Genomic DNA, 25,298 nt, shown 5'->3' with positions numbered 1-25,298 from the left:
AAGTCTCCATCTGCAGGGAGATTCTTGGAGTTTTTAAAAAGTCACCAACAAAATGGCTTCCATGCCATTCAAAAGTTCAAACCCATTTTACCAATTGGACAGATTTTGTGTTTAAGATTAGTGTTTGAGCCAACCATTTTAATTCGGCTAAAAGATCATCATAATTCAACGGATGTTTATAGCATCCGTTCACCTTACACGCACCCTACATTTCAAAATTTTCCTTTATCCGTGGTGAAAGGGAGAAACAGTCTGACTAGATGCTACAGTTATTTTGGTGTTCTGTAATTAGATCCAGGGAATTCATCTCTTTTTACTTGAGTGTTCTCATTTACTGAGGTTTTTATTTGAGACAGAGAATTAACTTGAGTTCAAAATGGTTAGGATCGTATAGTATGAGTATAATTTTAAAAATCTGTTCCTGCCCAAGTTTTCCAAGTGTTGACGATCAGTCCATGACTTCTGAAGGAATGAATTTATGACTGACAGATTTGGTGACGTGACAAAGATGCGCTCAAAAATTAACCTTAGAGGACTTCAGAATACTGCAGAGAAATATAGGTTTAGCAAGTCGTCAATGATCTGACAAATAGAGTTGTATATGGTAAATTTGAAGTCCATTTTGGCAGAAAGAATAGCAGTTTTGTTTTTATTGAGGGAGATTGCATTGCTCTGAGATACAGTGGAATCTGGGTATCCTCGTGCATGAATCACAAAATGATCGTGTACAGACATGTTAAGTAATTTGGAAAGCAATTAAATGCAGAGCAGAGCTCTGGAATATTGTAAATGCAAAGATAAACAGATACTTGTTGAGGGAGAGGAGGTGAAAGGTCATTAGGAGAGGCAGGAATGTAGATTTGAAGTTACGATCAGATGAGACAGAACCACATTGAATGCTTTACTCTTCCCTCCTTGTATGGGAAGTGGCAGGTATGCTGTAAAATGCCAAATTGGAGTTTCAATGCAAAGTATTAACAAACTCGGTAATCAAGGCTTCAAATGCCGAAATCCTGAACCTTCAGATGTTTTTCAGTGGCTGAATGCAAATTGTAGATTCAAGCTTGTTTAAAATCACTTAGTTTGTGCTGTCTGACCAATTGCAGATATGGAAGCTTTGACACCTCAGAGGCAGAAGAGATTCCAGTAATCGATTCAGTGAGCACAAAGTAAGCTTCAGTCTAATGTGTGACTTAATTAAGTTTCATCCAAAATACAACAATGTTAAAAAACCTGCTGGCACTTCCTGTAAGATCTATGGAGGGCCTTCCTCCCACAGCAATGCAGCAAACACTGGACAGCAGCAGTCACATTAACAAAGTTGCTTGATTGTATCAAAAATCTACACAGATTTTGTTTGTTTAAAAAGAAAAGTTGTATCAACAGAAAAGATCCAAAAGTGTTCAGTGAAAAATTGCTCATCCATTCACTATTCAGATCTCCATTTGTCACCAAACATTTAGATAGCTGAGCTCTGAATTAAGGATACAACATGTTGAAGAATTGAGGTTCCTACCTTCTCCCCTCCCCTCAGTCTGCCTGTGGTGTCTTTCAAATCTCCTGTGAAGGTTTTGAAGAAAAACCTACTCGCAGTACATCTGGAGGGTGATCTATTTTATAAAAACAGTTGACCAAGAATGAAATCGAGGCAGAGCTGCAATCTTTTCTTTGCTGTCATTACGGTTGGTATTGCTGAGCTGAGACAAAAGAGATCTGCAGGCCAATGTCCACTGTAGGAGTTGAGGAGCTCCAATATTTGCCAGAGAGACAGACATGTGCAGCTCTGAGCTGGTGACTTAATTCATGCCCAGTGCGTCGTTAAGCCGGCTACTTTGCCCACCGCTGACAATACAGTATAATGGTGCAGAAGAGAGTTCAGCTTTCCTCCTGAACTCCCCTCCACTTTACCAGGAATGTCATGTCTCAGGCCAAGGCCAGTTGACTTGGGACATTCAGCCCTGTATGTACAGACAGTATCTGAAGTTCTTCATTGGAAAGTTGGTTGCCCTTCTATATTTGGGCCAGGAGCTCTTTGTTTGAGATATTTTTAGACTTTACAACAAATATAAAATGTTGAAGATATGAATCTGTTACATCCTTCTGTCCCTCTCTCTGTCTTTACAACCACACTCCAGTCTCACGGTCTTATCCTGTAAACTATCGTTCAGGGTTTTGGGGAGACCAATGACCATATTCTGTAGTTGCGTCTTGACCCGTTGTTAGAAAATTAGCTCTCAATGGCATGAAATGCCGACTCAATGTCTTTCAGGTGTATGGAGATAATTTTCTTGTGGATGTGGATGTTTCCTCAAATTTACTTGATAACACTTTTAGGACCATTTGCAGATCACCTGACGGTGCAAACTACAAGGTAGATGGGAAACCATGCTCTCTAAAATCTGTCATGAAAGAGTAAATTTGAATACAATATGTGGTTAAGGTTTGCTTTATTCAGAGCACAAGGAATACAAAGGAAACTACCGATGAGCTAAGAATTACTGGGTACAAGTGTTTGTTTAAAATGACATTCTTCACAACTAATTTCAGCAGCGGAAACAATGCTAACATTCCGAGCTGTGAGGAGCTTGAAAATCCAATTCCTCTAGAGACAGTTGCTGAGATCAGAAAGTAAGTATTGATCCAATGCGTGAGGAAATGATGCTTGAATCAGAATACAACTATGTGAAGGGCAAACTCTGGAGGCCGCCATTTTCAGGAACATTATTTAGAGACTTTCTCCTGAAACTTAGCAGCATCTGTGGTGAGAAAGCAGAGTGGGCATTTTGAGTTGAGGTTCCCATGTTCAGAACTTCGCATCTCTGAAGACGTGTCGCTTGGCTCAACTTGAACTCTGTTTTCTGTCTGTAGATGCTGCAAAACCTGTTGAGTTTCTCCAGCAATGTCTGCTTTTCTTTCAGCTTGTCGGCTTCTGTAGTTTGTTCTTTTACATTAAAGAAACAGTTGGCTGTTGTTCTAATATTTGCTCTGTTCTTAGTGTTGTAAAAAGAAATTTTAGATGGAAGATTGTGGTTCATGCTGCAGGCCTCCTGCTGGAACTGCAACCTGGAGGCCTTGGCCGATTCCAGCGGTGACCAACAAAGAGATCATTGCCGGGTTACTCACCAGTTGACGGTTTGGCTCAGTTTTGACAGCTGCTAGTCCAGTGAAAGGGATGGCAGATCAGCACCTTTCTCAGCCCTACTGTTAATGCTGATTGTCACTGAGGTTGTGTAAGTGGGCGCCATCAGGAAAGTGAGGGAGGCAGTCCTTAGATGTCAGGGAGAGCCCAGGTGAAAAAGAGAACTGGCCCATGTCACATAGCTTTGCAATGTGTAGGTGGTAAACTCCCTCCCTGCCATTTTCCTAATACTCCAACCTCCAATTTAATTGTCAGCGAATGATTGGCCATGCATTAACACACAGTCTTTAATGGAATATTTCTTTTCCAAACATTGGACTGTGCACTGCCGGTAAATATATTGAAAAACTTGACTCTCTAACTCTGTTTGCAGTGTTATTGCATGTCCCACCTCCCCGCATCGCCCAAAAAAATCCAGACCATTGTGCTTTGAGAACTTGTGTGAAAGTTGAAATCCCTTCTTCCTTGCAACTCCCCCAGCTCCTCTTCCAGACTCAACTCCTGTCACTTGCAAACCACCTGTTAGAGCTTGGAAGGGAAAAACAAATCTCGATCTATTGTAGTTACATACATCAGAAATGTTGCCTGTTTAACAAATCCAGTTGAATAGGACTTGAAAACTTGAGAGGGCTTGTCATCTGAAGAGTGGTTGAGGGTTTTGGTTCAGTTTAGGATGGAGTTTAGAAGGATGGGAGGGAATTTTATTGGCACTTACAGAATACTGAGAGGCCTGGAAGGATTGTACATGGAACAGAGAAGATGTTTCCACTAGGAGGAGAGATTAGGACATGCGGGCACAGTCGCGGAGTGAAGAGGCCAACCTTTAGAACTAAGGTAAGAAAGAATTTCTTCAGACAGGGAGTGGTTAATCTGAGGAAAACATTGCAGGAAGCCGACGTCATTCGGACTATTTAAGATAGAGAGAGAAATGGGTTCTTGATTAATAAGGGGATCAAGGGTTTCAGAAGAAGGCTGGCGATTGGGCTTCAGAAACATCACAGCCAGAATTGAATGGCAAAGCAGACTGAGGAGGTCGAATGAGCTAATTCTGCCCCTATATCTTATGGTCTTATGGATTTGACACTAAATATTTCAATGGTCCTTTTGTGATGAAGCCACTTCTGGGTGCAAGTGCTTGTTTGAAATGTCTTTAATTTTTGCCTTATATAGTCAGGAAGGCAAATGCAATGTTGGCATTTATTGTGAAAAGATATGAATCTAAAAACAGGGCTGTACCTCTGAGGCTTTATAAGGCTCTGGTCTGGCCGTACTTGGAGTACTGCGTGCAGACTTGGGCCCATATCTCAGGAAGGATGTCCTGTCCCTGGAACATGTTCAGAGGAGGTTCACGAGAATGGTCCAGGGAATGGAAACCTTAAAATATGAGGAACGGTTGATGACTCTGAGACTATACTCATTTGGAGTTTAGAAGGATGAGGGGTGATCGAATTGAAACTTTCAGAACACTGAATGGCCTCGACAGAATGGTTGTTGGGAAGATGCTTCCATTGGTAGGAGAGACGAGGCCCCGAGGGCACAGCCTTAGAATGAAGACAAGACCTTTTAAATTGGAGATTTGCAGAAACTTCTTCAGCCAGAGAGTTTTAAATCTGTGAAATTCACTGCCACAGAATGCTGTGGAGGCCAGGAAATTTAAAACTGAGACAGATAGGTGCCTGATTATCAAGGGGATCAAGGGCTATGGGGAGAAAGCAGGAGAATGGGGTTGAGGAACTTATCAGCCATGACTAAATGGCAGAACAGACTCAATGGGCCGAATAGCCTAATTTCTGCACCTATGTCTTACGGTTTTGTGGTCTTAAATAATTGCAGGTCTAAAACCTTTGACAGCCCAAACTCTGAGAAAGATGAAGAACCAGGTTCACCAAAAGAGACAGCAACAATTTCAAAGTAAGTTTCATCCTTCTGTGCTTCATTCATAATACATACCATGAAAAGAAATTGCTGTGAATATAGTAGCTCTTGAAAGATTATATCGCCATTCGAGACAATAAAAATCACATTAAAGAAACAGCTTTAATCCCTCCGAGGCCATTGCCAGTAATTAAATCAATGACACATTTCAGCCTTTGATCGATAGAAAACATTCAAAAATGTTCAGTGAAAATTTGATTGGCCCTCAACATCCAGACCTTGTGATCTAACTTGCAACAATGCTAAACTGCGAAACCTCCCACCCCCCCTCAAATGCACCAGCCGATGTAACTGGAGTGTCCTACATATTTTCTCTGAAAATTTGGAAAGCAAACCATCTAGTGTAGTCATTCATCTGGACTTTGACCAAATGAGGACTTGAAATACAGAGCATTTTGGGATTCAAAATTTATTTTCAATGTTTACAAGTCATTTGTAGATGCAAATCCTTTCCTTAATTTGTGCTTCATGAGCACTTGCAGCTGCAGATATTTTGGCCGGAGAGATTGTCGGGTGGGTGGGAATCAAAGTTTGCCAGGCATCTGTGTAACCATGAGGAAGCAAGTTTGATCAGAAGTACTTTTGATGTGTTTTAATTCTGCAATTTGGAATGCAGCAGTGTGAAAAGGGAATGATGGAGTATCATTGATTTCAAAACTTTTTGTGCAATGTAATGAATGCCACTCCAGACTATGGCAGTCACATTAAAGTGTCTGCTGGACTGCTTTCCTAGAAAATTCATGGTAGAGATATTTACCTTAAATGATAGCATCACCATTGAAGCATCCAAAACACTGAGATGGGAAATTGTTTTCAGATCAATATTGAGGTTATATTTCTGGACAATGTGGCTCTGGTAAAAATACTAAAGCAATGGGTTAATCTCCTCTACCCCACCTCAGCACTTCTCTGTGTTCCTCCTTCCTACTTCAGCTGCACCCTCCCCACAAACTTCCTCCAAGTTCATTGAAGTGTCCTCCAAACGTCTGTGACATTTGAAGAAATATGTTATCAATTAAGAATGTGACCTGCTCCCCGTGTCCGAGCCTTGGTATTTCTCCCATACAATATTGCCATTGAATAATTTGCATTTTGAATTATCTAAATTGGCCATTTGCCATGTGTATCCATGGAGTCAGGCAGAGACCTGGAATTAATCCTGAGCTTATTCTGTCCAGGTCTTTAAGGAAACTCAGAACTGTTAAAAGAGCAGGAAAGAAAAATGATTTTTTTTCAGCAAAACAGCCACTGGTGACTAATCTGACCTTAAGCTTCAGTGAATTTGAGCAATGACAAATTCCTACATCAGTGCTCCGAATCAAACTTTGAGTTACAAGCTGTGCTTGTGAGGGTTGAATTGTCAATAGTCTGTAAAGAGCTTGAGTTTCTTTGCCAGAGATGAGGAAGTTAAACTTAAATCCTCTCTTTTGGGATGTTTATTGTCTGTCCCAGTGTAGAGGTTCTTTATTTGACCTCTTTACTCCTCATCTACCCACTGGCTCCCCCTCACAGCCAAAATAAGATAAGAGTGCCAGAAATTAAAAATGTGATCATGTGCACAAGTAAAATGATTTATTTGGTGTTTTGTGACCAGTTGCAGCTGTGAAAATGTTGACATGTCACACTGTGTAGTGGGTGGAAACCTAAGTTTGTCAGAAACTGAAGGAGTAATTGACAAGTAAATTTGATGTGACGACAGATTAAACCTGTTGTATGGTATTTGGGATCTAATACTGTGAAAGGAAACTGTTGGGATTTGCTGTAGGATTATGTCAGGGTTGCCTCAGGAAGATACCCCAATTGGCAGTGCAGTGAGCACCAATCCAGACAACAGCAATCACATGAAGCAACTGCTTCACTGCTTCTGCAATGTTTGGCTTATTTTAAGAGATGGAATAATGTTGAATTAGCATAAAGCATTCAAAGCTTTTCAATGGTAGACTGAAATTTGCTTGTCTTTCAGTATCAAGTTCTTGCACAGCGCAGGAACGGCTTTCAACAAGGGTGAAATACTGAAGAAATGGTTTTCTCTCCTTATTGCCCTGCTCTGTCTCTTCCAACCCACACCCCAGCACTGCCTCAGTATGAAGGCCTGTGGGCATCCTGTGGAAGTCAAAAGGACCCCTCTCTCAACACTGTGATTTTTTGTTGTTGAATTGGGTTGGATTTAATTCTGGACGTGTTTGCCTGTTCTAAATGACTTAATTTGTTCTCTTCGATCAATTGCAGTTCTGGAAATGTTGACAGTGCAAATGGTGAGGAAAATGGAAGTTGTGTTTCTTCAGGATCCAGCGAAATAATTGCTGAGTCAGTTTAATTGCATGCATGACAAAGTGAATCATTATTCAGAATATGACAAAGCGGTAGGAAATAGCTGGGGAGCTAGCAGTTTGTGCAATGTTATACAGCCATCAAATGGTAATAGCCCAGAGACAATGATTTGATGTTTGTACCAGCTCTCAAAGAGGGACTTGCCTACGTTCGCTCCTAAGTCCTTTTACTGTGTAATACTGCGAAACCTCTCCTTTCGAAAATTGTAGTTCACTTTTGAAGACCGCAATTGAAGCTGCATCCACCACACTATTCGGCAGAGCTTTCCAGTTCCTGAATAGGCTATTGAAAAAAAAAATTCCTTGTCACCATTGGTTCTTTTTGCTGATCATCTCAAATCAGTGTCCTTTTCTCCTTAAGCCTTCTGTCACAAGGCACCGATTGTTCTTATCCATTCTAACCAAATCCCTTATGATTTTGAACACTTTTAAAATCACTTCTTAGTCTTCTCCAAGAGCAGCCTGAGCTTCTTCAGGCTCTCCACAGGGCTGTCTAGTTTGTCATCTCTGGTAATATTTTTTGTGAATGTTTTGTGCACCCTCTCAAATCCCTTCCTGAAGTGTGGTTGGTAAATACCAGAGTTGAGGGCATATCAGGAGTTTTTTTTTATAATGATTTGTCAGAACATATTTGTTTTTCATACAATGCTCCAATTTTTAAAGTTCAGAATCCTGATGATATCTTCAACCTGCACTACCACTTCTATAATTATTGTGCACACACACACACACACTATATATCGAATATCAGACATGGATCATTTCAGGAAGCACCATATCATAAGATATTTATTTTGGCTCCAGAAGAAAAGAAGGAACAATCCAGAATAATTTTGATTTGGAGGAGGTCCAACTTCAAAAGGAGCAAGAAGGCGTTTGCAGCAAGTAAATTTCAACACAAGTTTAGGCAAAACTGCAATGAAACAGCAGTCTGTCTTACAGCAGGAGGTTGTTTAGTGACAATCTCAGAGTGTTCCCACAAGCAGGAGAGAGTGGCACATGGTACAAATGATGAGGATTATTGATGACCCCAATGTGTACAGAGTGAAATATAGGTACTTCAGAAGGGAAGTGTAGAAGGAAAGGAGACTGGCAAACATTTTCAGGTGCCTTGCAGCATTCAGTAATCTCTTGCTAAATGTGGATTTGCATGCATAAGAGATTTAAAGGACCCACAAAATATTGTGCCATATTAATGCAGTCAGAATGATTTCACGGGCAATACACACATGTTCTAATTTTCAAAATGAAAAGAAAAGAGATGTGGAAATCCAGTGTGTGACGTTCATTCTGCTTCCCCGACATTTACATTAGATTTTCTTTTCTCGAAGATGAACTTGTGACTATTTTGGGCTCTCCTATTTCCTGCAGGAATCCTTGACAACATCCTGTGATGAACTTGTTTGTTTACAACAAGGCAAAGCAGTCCTTCAGTTCTCCTGTTCTGTGCCCCTATCCCCTTCCAATATCCTTGATCCCAAATGGTGGCACAAATCATGATTAAGCGCCCCGCTAGTGGTTTGGGACAAAAGTGAATAAAACATACTCACAAAACATAATACAGAGACAGGTGGCAAAGTATTTTTGATTAATTTTTCGCAATAATGAAGTGATTTTGACCCAGTACAACACAAAGTTTAATAAGTGCGGTGAATGTGTTAGGACAATGACTAGACCTTGAGATTAAGGATAAAATGTAACATTGACTTCCTTCAATGCTTTTTATGTAGTTTGGAGCTTCCTGAAACAATGTTTGGGATGTCTAAGTTTCTGCATGTAGTGAATGGAAGAGTGCTATTTTAATTGAACAAAATCTATCAATTTCTGTAAGTCTGTGTTGGGCATAACAATAAAAGTTTGGAAGCTGAATGCAGTATGAGGAGCCTTTTTGCAAAACTGAAATGTTGGTCAAATGAATGTCTGTTTACCACTGAAATATGCAGGAGTACCGCAATTCTGCCATAATGGGTTGCATATTTTTCAAATGACATCAGTGATGGTTTCTCTTGTCACCTCAGTTTTTTTTAATACATTAGTTTTCTGAATGTCGGTGAGTATTTAACAGTTTATGCAATTCACAAATGGTTTTTTGGGGTAACTGATCAAAACTCAGTTCAGAGACAAAGCGATTCTCACCACTGCTGACCTTCAATTGATGTGCCTCTGACATTATAGGGACACCCCGGGGATGAAAAGTTTCACAAATGTGCTATGCTTATAAAATTTGAGAAGATCAGCAAATAACCAGAGGTGATTAGATTTTTCTTCAAAGCAGTAAGCTAATGAGCTGGCTTTCATGAACCCAATGGATTGCAGAAATGATCCAGCTGGTCCTTTCAAAAGGGAATTTGGGTTTCTCTTTTTTCCTGTGGCCAAAATATTCTCTTTCTTTGCCCAAGTAAATAAATGTTCCAGCAGAATAATTCCAGCAATAAGCTTTTGAGTTTTAAAGAAAAAGATGACCTATACTTGCCCTCGAATTTTAAACATGACAGCTCACTCATGTGTCTCACATTATCTCTCAGAGGTTCAATAGTGCATAAAGATTCTTCGCAGGTTATTACTTTCTTATTTGCTTTTGTATTGTGCCTGTAGTCATCTTAGATGATGGTATTCTTTTAAAGGTCAAGCGAAAAATTTGTAAAACGAAGGAATCTCAGCAAAATGTGGATGTTGAAATTTGAGGATGTTGGTTCTCATTAAGCTCTGAGATCGTTCTGGTTAAGACAATCATCTGTTATATTTACTATCTCCTCCTTTCACAGTGTAACTGTTTATTACATTGGCTGCTTAGATCACTGACTTGTCTATTGTCTTTTGGTGAATGTTTCCATTTGCAGGGAGATCCTTGCGAGGTTTTAAAAAGTTGTGAGGGGTAGGTCATGCCTTACAAACCTTATCGAGTTTTTTGAGGATGTGACTAGTAAGGTTGATGAGGGTCAAGCTGTGGATGTGGTGTATATGGACTTCAGTAAGGCATTTGATAAGGTTCCCCATGGAAGGCTCATTCAGAAGGTCAGGAGGAATGGGATACAGGGGAACTTAGCTGCTTGGATACAGAATTGGCTGGCCAACAGAAGACAGCGAGTGGTAGTAGAAGGAAAATATTCTGCCTGGAAGTCAGTGGTGAGTGGGGTTCCACAGGGCCTTGGGCCTCTACTGTTTGTAATTTTTATTAATGACTTGGACGAGGGAATTGAAGGATGGGTCAGCAAGTTTGCAGACGACACAAAGGTCGGAGGTGTCGTTGACAGTGTAGAGGGCTGTTGTAGGCTGCAGCGGGACATTGACAGGATGCAGAGATGGGCTGAGAGGTGGCAGATGGAGTTCAACCTGGATAAATGCGAGGTGATGCATTTTGGAAGGTCGAATTTGAAAGCTGAGTACAGGATTAAGGATAGGATTCTTGGCAGCGTGGAGGAACAGAGGGATCTTGGTGTGCAGATACATAGATCCCTTAAAATGGCCACCCAAGTGGACAGGGTTGTTAAGAAAGCATATGGTGTTTTGGCTTTCATTAACAGGGGGATTGAGTTTAAGAGTCGTGAGATCTTGTTGCAGCTCTATAAAACTTTGGTTAGGCCGCACTTGGAATACTGCGTCCAGTTCTGGGCGCCCTATTATAGGAAAGATGTGGATGCTTTGGAGAGGGTTCAGAGGAGGTTTACCAGGATGCTGCCTGGACTGGAGGGCTTATCTTATGAAGAGAGGTTGACTGAGCTCGGTCTCTTTTCATTGGAGAAAAGGAGGAGGAGAGGGGACCTAATTGAGGTATACAAGATAATGAGAGGCATAGATAGAGTCGATAGCCAGAGACTATTTCCCAGGGCAGAAATGGCTAGCACGAGGGGTCATAGTTTTAAGCTGGTTGGTGGAAAGTATAGAGGGGATGTCAGAGGCAGGTTCTTTACGCAGAGAGTTGTGAGAGCATGGAATGCGTTGCCAGCAGCAGTTGTGGAAGCAAGGTCATTGGGGTCATTTAAGAGACTGCTGGACATGCATATGGTCACAGAAATTTGAGGGTGCATCCATGAGGATCAATGGTCGGCACAACATTGTGGGCTGAAGGGCCTGTTCTGTGCTGTACTGTTCTATGTTCTATGTTCTATGTTCTAAAATGGCTTCCATGCCATTCGAAAGTTCAAATCCATTTTACTAATTGGACAGATGTTGTGTTTAAGATTCGTGTTTGAGTCAACCATTTGAATTCAGCTAAAAGATCATCATAATTCAATGGATGCTAATAGTATCCATTCACCTTACACACATCCTACATTTCAAGATTTTCCTATATCCATAGTGAAAGGGAGAAACAGGCTGACTAGATGCTACAGTTATTTTGGTCTTCTGTAATTAGATCCAAGGAATTCATCCCTTTTTGCATGCGTGTTCTCATTTACTTAGGTGTTTATTTGAGACAGAGAATTAACTGGAGCTCAAAATTGTTCGGATCACATAATTCCAATATAATTTTAATAATCTGTTTCTGGCCAAGTTTTCGAAGTATTGACGAACAGTCGATGACTTAGGAAGGAATGAATTTATGGCTGACAGATGTGCTGAAGAGACAAAAATGCATTAAAAATTAACCTCAGAGGACATTGGAATACTGCAGAGAAAGAGAGGTTGAGCAAGTCGTCAAAGATCTGACAAAGACAGTTGTACATGGGTAAATTTGAAGTCCATTTTGGCAGGAAGCATAGCAGTTTTTTTTTGTTGAAGGAGATTGCATAGCTCTGAGATACAGTGGATTCTGGGTATCCTCGTGCATGAATCACAAATTGCTTATGTACAGATACATTAAGTAATTAGGAAAGCAAATAAATGTTTTCATTTTATCATGAAGGAACTTAAACACAAAATTAGGGATCACTGGTGAGCCCATATCTTGAATGTTTTTCTTTGTGGTGGTCAGCCTTATTTAAGGATGGAACTAAATATATGAGAGGCAGTTCAGAACAGGTTTACCAGAATAATACCGAGCCTAAGTGACTTGCCTCACAAGGAAAATTTGTACAGACAAGGCTTGCATCAGTCGGTGTTTAGGGCGGAAGGCGCAATGTGATTGAAAGAAAAAAACCTGAGCATTTGTACAGGGTAGATATGCAGACGGTGTTTCCTCTTACAGAAGAGACTAGAATGAAGGGCGAGTGTCTGAAATTCAGTGGTTGTCAACTTAAAACAGTGGTTTTTTAAATATCTCAAAATGTGGGTATTCTTTTAAGTTTTCTTCCTGAAAAGATGGTAAAAGCAGAGCGCTGGAATACTGTAAATGGAAAGATAAATAGATACTTGTTGAGAGCAAGGGAGTGAAAGGTCACTCAGATAGGCAGGAATGTAGATTTGAAGTTACGATCAGATGAGACAGAACCACATTGAATGTTTTACTCTTCTCTGTTGTATGGGATGTGGCAGGTATGCTGTAAAATGCCAAATTGGAGTTTCAGTGTAATGTTTTAACAAACTCGGTAATCAAGGCTTCAAATGCCGAAATCCCGAACCTTCAGATGTTTTTCAGTGGCTGAATGCAAATTGTAGATTCAAGCTTGTTTAAAATCACTTAGTTTGTGCAGTCTGACCAATTGCAGATATGGAAGCTTTGACACCTCAGAGGCAGAAGAGATTCCAGTAATCGATTCAGTGAACACAAAGTAAGCTTTAGTCTAATGTGTGACTTAATTAAGTTTCATCCAAAATACAACAATGTTAAAAAACCTGCTGGCACTTCCTGTAAGATCTGTGGAGGGCCTTCCTCCCACAGCAATGCAGCAAACACTAGACAGCAGCAGTCACATTATCAAAGTTGCTTGATTGTATCAAAAATCTACACAGATTTTGTTTGTTTAAAAAGAAAAGCTGTAATAACAGAAAAGATCCAAAAGTGTTCAGTGAAAAAAATTGCTCATCCATTCACTATTCAGATCTTCATTTGTCGCCAAACATTTAGATAGCTGAGCTCTGAATTAAGGATACCACATGTCGAAGAATTGAGGTTCCTACCTCATCCCCTACCCTCAGTCTGCCTGTGGTGTCTTTCAAATCTCCTGTGAAGGTTTTGAAGAAAAACCTGCTGCTGTCCATGAACACACTAAATCTGGAGGGTGATCTTTTTTCATAAAAACAGTTGACAAAAGGACGAAATAGGGGCAGAGCTGCAATCTTTACAATTGTCATTGCCGAGCTTATAGAAAAGAGATTTGCAGGCCAATGTCCACTGCGGGAGTTGAGGAACTCTAATATTTACCAGAGAGACAGACAGACACAAGTGGCTGTCAGCTGGTGACGTGATTCATGCCCAGTGAGTCATTAAACCACCTACTTTGCCCACCTCTGACAATACAGTATAATGGTGCAGAAGAGAGTTCAGCTTTCCTCCTGAACTCCCCTCCACTTTGCCAAGAATTTCATGTCTCAGGCCAAGGCCAGTTGACTTGGGACATTCAGCCCTGAATGTAGAGACGCTATCTGAAGTTCTTCACTGGAAAGTTGGTTGCCTTTCTATATTTGGGCCTGGAGCTCTTTGTTTGAGATATTTTTAGACTTTGCAACAAATATAAAATGTTGAAGAAATGGATTTGTTGCATCCTTCTCCCTCTCTCTCTCTCTCTCTTTACTTCCACACTCCAGTCTCATGGTCTTATCTTGCAAACTACCGTTGGGGGTTTCGGGGAGACCAATGACCATATTCTGTAGTTGCGTCTTGACCCGTTGTTAGAAAATTAGCTGTCAATGGCACAAAATGCCGACTCAATGTCTTTCAGGTGTATGGAGATAATTTTCTTGTGGATGTGGATGTTTGCTCAAATTTACTTGACAACACTTTTAGGACCATTTGCAGATCACCTGAAAGTGCAAACTACGAGGTAGATGGGAAACCTTGCACTCTAAAATCTGTCATGAAAGAGCAAGTTTGAATACAATAAGTGGTTAAGGTTTTGCTTTATTCAGAGTACAAGGAATACAAAGGAAACTGCCGATGAGCTAAGAATTACTGGGTGCAAGTATTTATTTAAAATGACATTCTTCACAACTAATTTCAGCATCGGGAACAATGATAACATTCTGAGCTGTGAGGAGCTTGAAAATCCAATTCCTCCAAAGACAGTTGCTGAGATCAGAAAGTAAGTATTGATCCAATATGTGAGGAAATGATGCTTTAATCGGAATACAAAAATATGAAGGGCAGCTGCTGGAGGTCTGACATTTTCAGGAGCATTACATAGAGGCTATCTCCCGAAACTTAGCAGCATCTGTGGAGAGAAAGCAGAGTGGGCGCTTTGAGTTAAGGTTCCCCTGTTCAGAACTTCACACCTCTGAAGAAGTGTCACCTGGCTTCACTTGAACTCTGTTTTCTGTCTGCAGATGCTGCAAAACCTGTAGAGTTTCTCCAGAAACATCTGCCTTTCTTTCAGATTGCCGGTGTCCATAGTTTGTTTGTTTTTACATTAAAGAAACAGTTGGCTGTTGTTCTAATATTTGCTCTGTTCTTAGTGTTGTAAAAAGAAATTTTAGATGGAAGTTTGTGGTTCATGCTGCAGGCCTTCTGCTGGATCTGAAACCTGGAGGCCTTGGCCGATTCCAGCGGTGACCAATACAGAGATTGCTGCCGGCGTTACTCACCAGTTGACGGTTTGGATCAGTTTTGACAGCTGCTGGTCCAGTGAAAGGGATGGCAGATCAGCATCCTTCTCAGCCCAACTGTTAATGCTGATTGTCACTGAGGTTGTGTATGCACTGTCCCTGGAACGGGTTCAGAGGAGGTTCATGAGAATGGTCCAGGGAATGGAAAGCTTAAAATATGAGGAACGTTTGAGGACTCTGAGACTATACTCATTGGAGATTAGATGGATGAGGGGTGATCTAATTGAAACTTTTAGAATACTGAATGGCCTGGACAGAGTGGATGTTGGGAAGATGCTTTCATTGGTAGGAGAGACTAGGACCCGAGGGCCCACTTTTAGAATAAAGAGGAGATCTTTTCAATTGGAGATTTGGAGAAACTTCTTCAGCCAGAGAGTGTTGAATCTGTGAAATTCACTGCCACAGAAGGCTGTAGGGGCCAGGTCATTGAGTACATTTAAAACTGAGACAGATTATCAAGGGGATTAAGGGTTATGGGGAGAAAGCAGAAGAATGGTATTGAGGAACTTATCATCCTGACTGAATGGCAGAACTGACTCAATGGGCCAAATGGCCTAATTTCTGCTCCTCTGTCTTATGGTCTTATGGTCTTAATGAATTGCAGGTCTAAAACCTTTGACAGCCCAAACTCTGAGAAAGATGAAGAACCAAGTTCACCAAAAGCGACTGCAGACATTTCAAAGTAAGTTTCATCCTTCTGTGCTTCATTCATAATACATACCATGAAAAGAAATTGCTGTGAATATAGTAGCTCTTGAAAGATTATGTCACCATTCGAGACGATAAAAATCACATTAAAGAAACAGCTTTATTCCCTCCGAGGCCATTGCCAGTAATTAAATCAATGACACATTTCAGCCTTTGATCCATAGAAAACATTTTAAAATGTTCAGTGAAAATTTGATTGGCCCTCAACATCCAGACCTTGGTGGTCTAACTTGCAACAATGCTAAACTGCGAAACCTCCCACCTCCCCTCAAATGCACCAGCCGATGTAACTGGAGTGTCCTACATATTTTCTCTGAAAATTTGGAAAGCAAACCATCTAGTGTAGTCATTCATGTGGACTTTGACCTAATGGGGACTTGAAATACTGAGCATTTTGGGATTCAGCATTTATTTTCAATGTTTACAAGTCAGTTGTAGATGCAAATCCTTTTCTTAATTTGTGCTTCATGTGCACTGACAGCTGCAGATATTTTGGCCGTATAGATTGTCGGGTGGGTAGGAATCAAAGTTTGCCAGGCATCTGTGTAACCATGAGGAAGCAAGGTTGATCGGAAATAATTTTGATATGTTTTAATTCTGCTTCATTTGGAATGCAGCAGTGTGAAAAGGGAATGATGGAGAACCATTGATTTCTTCAAAATTTTTGTTGCAATGTAATGAGTGCCACTCCAGACTATAGCAGTCACATTAAAGTGTCTGCTGGGCTGCCTCCCTCGAAAATTTATAACAGAGACAGTTGTCTGAAATAATAGCATCACCATTGAAGCATCCAAAACACTTAGATGGGAAATTGTTCTCAGATCAATATTGAGGTTATATTTCTGGACAATGTGGCTCTGGTAAAATTGCTAAAGAAATGAGTTAATCTCCTCTACCCCACCTCAGCACTTCTCTGTGTTCCTCCTTCCAGCTCAGCTGCACCCTCCCTACAAACTTCTTCCAAGTTCATTGAAGTGTCCTCCAAATGTCCGTAACATTTGAAGAAATATGTCTTCAATTAAGAATGTGACCTGCTCCCCATGTCCGAGCCTTGGTATTTCTCCCATACAATATTGCCATTGAATAATTTGCATTTTGAATTATCTAATTTGGTCATTTGCCATGTGTATTCATGGAGTCAGGCACTTTCACAAGTCAGAGACCTTGATTTAATCCTGACCTTATTCTGTCCAGATCTTTAACGAAACTCAGAACTGTGAAAGGAGCAGGATAGAAAAATGATTTTTTTTTCAGCAAAACAGCCAATGGTGACTAATCTGACCTTAAGCTTCAGTGAATTTGAGCAAAGACAAATTCCTACATCAGTGCTCTGAATCAAACTTTGAGTTACAAGCTGTGCTTGTGAGGGTTGAATTGTCAATAGTCTGTGAAGAGCTTGAGTTTCTTTTTCAGATATGAGGAAGTTAAACTTAAATCCTCTCTTTTGGGATGTTTGTTGTCTGTCCCAGTGCAGAGGTTCTTTATTTGACATCTTTACACCTCATCTACCCACTGGCTCCCCCTCACAGCCACAAATCCCAATGTTGATAAGAGTGCCAGAAATTAAAAATGTGATCATATGCACAAGTAAAATGATTTATTTGGTGTTTTGTGACCAGTTGCAGCTGTGAAAATATTGACATGTCACACTGTGTGGTGGGTGGAAACCTAAGTTTGTCAGAAACTGAAGGAGTAATTGACAAGTAAATTTGATGTGACGACAGATTAAACCTGTTGTATGGTATTTAGGATCTAATACTGTGAAAGGAAACTGTTGGGATTTGCTGTAGGATTATGTCAGGGTTGCCTCAGGAAGATACCCCAATTGGCAGTGCAGTGAGCACCAATCCAGACAAAAGCAATCACATGAAGCAACTGCTTCACTGCTTCTGCAATGTTTGGCTTATTTTGAGAGATGGAATAATGTTGAATTAGCATAAAGCTTTCAAAGCTTTTCAATGGTAGATTAAATTTTGCTTGTCTTTCAGTATCAAGTTCTTGCATGGCCCAGAAACGGCTTTCAACAAGGGTGAAATACTGAAGAATTGGTTTTCTCTCCTTATTGCCCTGCTCTGTCTCTTCCAACCCACACCCCAGCAGTGCCTCAATATGAAGGCCTGTGGGCATCCTGTGGAAGTCAAAACAATCCATCTCTCAAGGCTGTGATTTTTTGTTGTTGAATTGGGTTGGATTTAATTCTGGACGAGTTTGCCTGTTCTAAATGACTTAATTTGTCCTCTTTGATCAATTGCAGTTCTGGAAATGTTGACAGTGCAAATGGTGAGGAAAGTGGAAGTTGTGTTTCTTCAGGATCCAGCGAAATAATTGCTGAGTAAGTTTAATTGCATGCATGACAAAATGAATCATTATTCAGAATATGACAAAGCGGTAGGATATAGCTGGGGAGCTAGCAGTTTGTGCAATGTTGTATAGCCATCGAATGGTAATAGCCCAGAGACAATGATTTAATAATGTTTGTACCAGCTCTCAAAGAGGGACTTGCCTACGTTCACTCCGAAGTCCTTTTACTGTGTAATACTGCGAAACCTCTCCTTTCGAAAATTGTAGCTCACTTTTGAAGACCTCAATTGAAGCTGCATCCACCACACAATGAGGCAGAGCTTTCCAGTTTCTAATGATGCTATTTAAAAACAAAATCCTTGTCACCATTGGTTCTTTTTGCTGATCATCTTAAATCAGTGTCCTTTTCTTCTTAAGCCTTCTGTCACAAGGAACCGATTGTTCTTATCCATTCCAACCAAATCCCTTATAATTTTGAACACTTTTAAAATCACTTCTTAGTCTTCTCCAAGAGCAGCCCAAGCTCCTTCAGCCTCTCCACAGGGCTGTCTAGTTTGTCATCTCTGGTAATATTTTTTGGGAATGTTTTGTGCACCCTCTCAAATCCCTTCCTGAAGTGTGGTTGGTAAATACCAGAGTTGAGGGGAAATCAGGAGGTTTTTGTTTAATCATGATTAGTCAGAACATATTTGTTTTTCATACAATGCTCCAATTTTTAAAGTTCAGAATCCTGATGAGATCTTCAACCTGCACTACCACTTCTATAATTATTGTGCACACACATACACACACACTATCGATCAAATATCAGACATGGATCATTTCAGGAAGCACCATATCATAAGATATTTATTTTGGCTCCAGAAAAGAGGAAGGAACAATCCAGAATAATTTTGATTTGGAGGAGGTCCAACTTCAAAAGGAGCAAGAAGGCGTTTGCAGCAAGTAAGGTTGAACACAAGTTCAGGGAAAACTGCAATGAAACAGCAGTCTGTCTTACAGAAGGAGGTTGTTTAGTGACAGTGTCAGAATGTTCCCACAAGCAGGAGAGAGTGGCAAATGGTACAAATGATGAGGATTATTGATGACCCCAATGTGTACCGAGTTAATTATAAGTAGTTCAGAAGGGAAGTGTTGAACTAAATGATGCTGGCAGCTAATGTTAAAAGGGAATCCGAATGTCATCCTCCATTGTGAGCAGTGAAAGGGTAGCGAAAGTGGGGCTAATGGTCATAAATCACTGTTTAATCTTCACAGAGGTAAGGGCCTGGCTGCGATACTATTCAGAAGAAGTTGATGCCCAATTCACGATGAAAAGTAAATAGTTGAGACAAGGATGAGCTGAGGTTGGACAGCATTTTAGAAATGTGAACATTAAACAACTGCAGATGCTGGAAAACTGAAACGAAAATTGAAATTGCTGGAAAAGCTAAGCAGGTCTGGCAGCATCTGTGGCGAGAAGGCAGAGTTAATATTTTTGAGTAATTTGAGCCACTGAGCTTTTACAGCAATTTTTGCTTTGATTAGAACGGCTGGTTGTCCCTGGTGTTGGTAACTCAGAAGGAAGTGAATTGTAGACAACTGAGGATACTGAGAAAGAAAAAAAATAGCTTGAGGCTGCAGTGGCACTTTGCACAACAACCTCATCCTGTTTGAATACAGGGGGTGGTATCAGAGGACTGGAGGATTACAACATGTACTATGTTTATGTTCAAAAGTGTGCGGATAAATCCAGCAACTAGATTCATCTTATTGGCAGGACAGCATCACAGGAACTGTAATCCCAGTCTCAAGCAAGAATACTTGGGGAGCATATGGGCTAACATTTTATGCTGACTCAGAAATCTTCACCATCTGGTGTGTAACCTGTTTAATAAAACCATCTGATGGAGGCTTGTCATTCTGAATCTTCAATTTTCATGGGTATTTTAATGGATTTAACTGAAGATGAAAGGGTTTGCTTGAGGTGTTTTAAATTGTTCTTGATGTTCAATTGCAGCTGTGAAAGTGTTGAATCCAAACACTGTCCGAATTCTGATGAAATTCAGAATTTAAGTTCACCGGAGAAGGGAGCGACAGTTAAGAAGTGAGTTTGATGCAAAATGTGACCATATTATGCTTCATTTGCAATACAGTAGTGTGTAAAGGGAATGGCTGGAGATCTGGTGGCCATAGGTTGGATAATCAGAAATCTCTTCATGAAGGCAGAGATGTTTCCATGCTGTATGACTCTGTCAGACATACCACAGAAACAAAAACACGGATATCATTCCAGATCATGGCACATTGATGAAGAAACAGCTTCTGAGTTCTTTGCATATTCTCTCCCTAATTCTGAGGAACAAGCAATACAAAGCACAAGCAGCAGTTGCGTGTGAAGGTGTTGAGTTTATCTCAGACTGAAATTTCTGGACTAATAGCAATTGTAAGCTATTGAAGAAGTGGCTTCACTCTTTGCACCTGCTCCTTTCCCCTGTTACCACCAGCCACCACCACTGCTGGTGAGCTGCTTTGGCCCTCAAGGGCATTTCTGGTAAACTTCCTGAGGAAATTTAAAGAAGGTATTCACTATTTTATGCAGTTTTACATTTAGAGTGTGACCTTGTTTCATAAAGTTAGCTGATCACGGCTTAGGATGCTGAATTTTGAGACTTCATTTCTTATTTTACGGCTGGCAAGCAATTGTAGACCCAAACACCATTTTAATTTGCTTTTTCTTTTGTGGTTTATGATCAATTGCAGAAGCATAGACTTCAACAGATCAAGCTTTCTAGGAGAATATAATTTCAGTCCTGCAGAAAAGGAAACACTAATGAAAATGTAAGTTTGATTTGACATGTAGTGAAATTGTATTTTCAGTGTGAAATTTAAGAATGTGAGAAGAATTGCTGGAGAGCCAGAAAGACCTGTAAAATAATGTAGAGCCTTTGTCATGAATATATAAGACACCCAAAACAGGATGGCAAACAGCACTCCAACCCATAACAATCACATTCAAGAAGCTAAATAATAACTGAAAGAATCACGGACACTGCAATTCAGGGACAAAAACAAAGTTGTTGGAAAAGCTCAGCATTTCTGGAAACGTCTGTGAAGGTAAGAATGGAGTTAATGTTTCAGGTCCGGGTGACCCTTCCAGTTCTGAGGGAGGGTCGCTGGACCCAAAATGTTAACTCTGTTTTTGCATTAAAGAAGCTGCTTGTCTTGCATGTCCAATGATTGCATTATTCCTAGAGATTGGCTTGTTTATATTTTTCAGTGTAAATCATCCAAAATTCTTTGTCTTTTGGAATTGTTTGTCCTACATGATCACGCTTTTGGGGTTGTTTATCTCAGATTGTCATTAGTCTAGTTTGTGATAATGATGCATTATTGCAGGAATGGTTTCCCTCTTCACACCACTTTATTAGAAGTTATCCTGCAAACTTCCTGTGAATAGTTGAAACCGAATGATACCGCTATCTAGAGCAGTCAGATACTTGGCAAGTGGTTTGTTTGTGGTGTCCTGACTTTGGTAGCCCTCCCACTCCGTGCTGCTGTTGTACATTTTGCACATAATCGATCTTGAATTAATACTTCCTGAATCTATGAAATCCAAATGATCTTGTGAAATGATTTTTCATGTTTGAAGTTTGTAAACTAAGTGCTTTCAAAGATATTTGACTGTAGAAAGCATCGCACAAATGCATCTCTAGCTGGAATTCTAGTTATTTTTGAGCTGTACCAGATTGCTGAGGTTGTTTTACTGCTCTGAATAAGATTAGATTACCTACAGTGTGTAAACAGGCCCTTCGGCCCAACAGGTCCACACTGTCCCTTGAAGCATCCCACTCAGATCCATTCCCCGAACACGAAGGGCAATTTAGCACACGGCTGATCCGCCCAGCCTGCACATCTTTGGACTGTGGGAGGAAACTGGATCACTTGGAGGAAACTCACTCAGACATGGGGAGAATGTGCAAACTCCTCACAGACAGTCACCCAAGGCTGGAATCAAACCCGGGACCCTGGAGCTGTGAGGTGGCAGTGCTAACCGCTGAGCCACCATGCTGCCCTGCATGACACTTTGGCTGCATGGGGTTAAAGATGGGATTATTCTTCTTTGTCTGGCCATTCGATTAAACTCTGTGCTTTTTGATTAAGACAAAAGAACATTTATCCAATAGATTTGAGTGCTGGACTGGACTTGGGGACTTTAAAGTTTGAGATTCTTACCTTTATATATACAGTGATTTATTTTCTTTTGTACATGGTTTGCTTACTCATTTATTTTGTTTTCTTGAGTTGATATTGTTTGTCGTTTTTACAATCAAGAAAGCCAATGCCTGAAGGGCCAAGCACAGAAAAATTACTTGTGAGCAAATACAAAGGCAAATTTTTGCAGTATTGCATTGAGAAAAATGGTCAATTTGAGGGAGTGAGGATTTTCATGGAATATTTTTACTTCAGATGCAATAGCAAGCGTTCACAACTGGGCTGCACTGAAGTTCGAAATAAAGCTCAAACAATTTATGAAAAATGCAGCAAAGGAAAAATCCCTCTTGTTAATCAAACAAATAGGACACAGTTGGCCAGGCAGCATCAGAGGAGCAGAAAAACTGATATTTCGGGTCTGGGCCCTCCACCAGAAATTTTCTGAAGATCGGTCCAGACCTGAAATGCCAGCTTTCCTGAGCCCCTAGTCTGCTAGCCTGCTGTGTTCATCCAGCTCCACACCTTGTTATCTCAGACTGCAGCATCAGCAGTACCTATTAACTCAGAACACAGTTGGGATGCCTTGTGCATTGCTATTCACTCTAACCCACCCCAGTTGTCTTTTTGGGTAAATGAAACAAAGTTTTAGAAATCTAAGCCATAGGGCTTGGTGGTTATCCGGACATTTTTCTCCAACACCTAGCTATTCATGTCTGGATGAACACAGCTAATTGTGGATACCAAATTGGTCCTGATTAATTTCACAATATTCCTGTGCCAATGTCTCAAGAGACATATAGGGATGAAGTGTATAAAGGAACCTAAATTATCCTGATTCCCGATTGAGGACAGTGTAATCCTCATGAAAGTAATGTGCTCGTTTGGTATGTGTTTTGGTATGTTAATCTCCTTTTAAATTCAAGTTTTTTGGGTTGAGTTCTTTTTCTACAGAATAGTAGCTTACAACCTGTCAGTTTGACATTGAAGAAAACACAGATATTTAGGGGTTGAGTAAAAGCATGGTTTTAAAGGAACAGCTTGAGTGAGGGCAGAAGAGGCAGGAATCTATCCAGTGAAGTTGTCATCGGTGAAACAATTAATCTCAGATGCGCAAGTGGCCAGAATTGAAAAGAAAGACAAAAGTGCACCCGTACATAATTATTTCAATTCTGGAACGCTCTAATACTTTAAGAATACGCTTCTCTCCAGTGCCATTGCAATCTAAGATTATGTTGTGCTCGCTTTAGGAAATGATCCTTTTAGATGGTGGAAGGATGATAATGAGTAATTAAATGAAATGATGTTGTACACTGCAGCTGATTAAAGGTTTCAGATTACTCGGTGGGGATGTAGTAACTTGTTAATGAATCTATTGGAAACAGAGACTTTAATTCTAGTGGGACGACAGAAAAGTGTTTTGGGTCAAATTTTGGACTCAGCACAGTACTAATTAAGTTCTACCATATTGTCAGCAGGGTAGAGGCTCTTTAGCTCAGCAACTTATTTCCCAGCCATGAAGGCTTTCAGTAGGAAATGGAATTTTTTGGTTTTGTGATCTTTTGAATTGATTTTTCTTTATATATATTTTTGGAGGGTTACTGTTCGAGTGTTTGTAATGTGACCTAGGCATTTCTGAATGATTCAGGACCAAATGAGCCCAGGCAACTTCCTTAGGTCATGTTTCCAGTGTGTTTCAGTTAGTCACTGTTTCCGAGAGGTAACATAACAAATAACATTTCCACAGCCTTGTCCCTCCATCTCTGCAATTTCCTTGAGTCCACTTCGGACGTTTCTCTTTTTTCCTGTCCAGTTTCACTTTTTTGCCTATCCCAGATTATGTTTGTCCTGTTGTTACCAGCCATGGTTTCAGCTGTTGAGACTCAAAAATCTGAAATGCACAGTATGCTTTTCTCCATTTTGTAAAAAGCTGATTAAAAACTTCACCTTTTATCAAGCTTTTCATGATTCTTCTGACCTCACTGAAAAACAATCTCTTGACATTTCCAAAATGAGTCACTTCATTTCATAATTTGCCATGTTCACTAGTTAATATCATACAGCACCTTACCAGTATGGGCCAGCTGTGTTTTTGAATCATTGCAAAAGAGTACAACCTATGCCAACTGATCTGAAAGCAGATGAAGTCAAAATAGCCCCTCCAGTGTGAACTATTTCTAAGTCGTATATCTTTCTCAAACAACAAGAGGCTATTGCTGCATATGGCACTGTGGCTGCCTAGCACTTCCTACACCAACCACTGTTTAACAGGAATGGAGCTGATGAAGTCTGAATCAAGCCCCAATGTCTGTGTGTAATGTTTCACACCATGTAATTTCTGTGCTGTCATGATCTATTATGAACGGGCTCAAATAGGTGATCATCGGTTTCAGTGTAGGGCTGCAGATAAAGAAATTCCAAATTAAAAACTAGAACAGCACTTTCAGCGTAAAATGTTCCATGTAAATTGGCGATGCTAATCAAACAAATGTTTACTTTTTGGAGTCTTTGGAAAGTCAAAGGTTTCTCCGACCTACTGCATCATAGACCATAGCTGCAACTCAGTCCATCTCCCAATTCACAACAAGACTCATCATTCTGATGTTTGCTGGCCCACGTTGTCTCTTGGTTGACCAATGTCTGAACTTTAGATTTTTTTTCGAAAAAACTTTCAATTCTTGTGTTCACATCCTTTCATGTTCTTATTTTGCTTTAGTCTGGAATTATTTTAGGTCCCAAACTTTGCCTGGAACTTTTCTGTTCTGCCACGTCCAGTGTGGTGTGTACTACTTGATTTTTTTCATCAGCCCACCACCGTTAGTGCTACTTCCTGCAGATGTGTAGTTCCTTCCTCGAGACATCACCATCTCTCGCCTTTAAGAAACTCATGAAGAGTCACTGTGACCAAATGTTTGGACATCTGTTTGAATATCTCCTCCTTTGTCAGTTTTTGAATGGTTAATCTGCTGTGAAGTGCCCTGGGGAGTTTTTCTGTGCAAAGCGTTCGATTTCAGTGGTGTGATGACTTCTCTGTGCAGCTGATGTCTTGTTGC

General features: G+C 40.4%; 1 protein-coding gene across 2 annotated transcripts in view; it reads left to right on the top strand.

Moving 5' to 3' along the window:
- Positions 1–25,298, top strand: part of LOC132208885 (ral guanine nucleotide dissociation stimulator-like 1) — a 59,362-nt gene that overhangs the window by 17,373 nt on the left and 16,691 nt on the right. Inside the window, exons 6-11 of one of the 2 annotated variants that reach the window (XM_059644192.1) lie at positions 4,973–5,050; positions 7,304–7,381; positions 15,650–15,727; positions 18,008–18,085; positions 20,054–20,140; positions 20,797–20,874. In XM_059644192.1, the coding sequence (XP_059500175.1) occupies positions 4,973–5,050; positions 7,304–7,381; positions 15,650–15,727; positions 18,008–18,085; positions 20,054–20,140; positions 20,797–20,874 (477 nt within the window). Of the gene's footprint in view, positions 1–1,106; positions 5,051–7,303; positions 7,382–15,649; positions 15,728–18,007; positions 18,086–20,053; positions 20,141–20,796; positions 20,875–25,298 lie in introns of both variants that reach the window. The other variant, XM_059644193.1, reaches the window with a different exon arrangement.

This window comes from Stegostoma tigrinum, unplaced genomic scaffold, assembly GCF_030684315.1.
Source record: "Stegostoma tigrinum isolate sSteTig4 unplaced genomic scaffold, sSteTig4.hap1 scaffold_57, whole genome shotgun sequence".
NCBI classification, from domain to species: Eukaryota; Metazoa; Chordata; class Chondrichthyes; order Orectolobiformes; family Stegostomatidae; genus Stegostoma; species Stegostoma tigrinum.
This window is presented reverse-complemented; position numbering and strand designations above follow the sequence as displayed.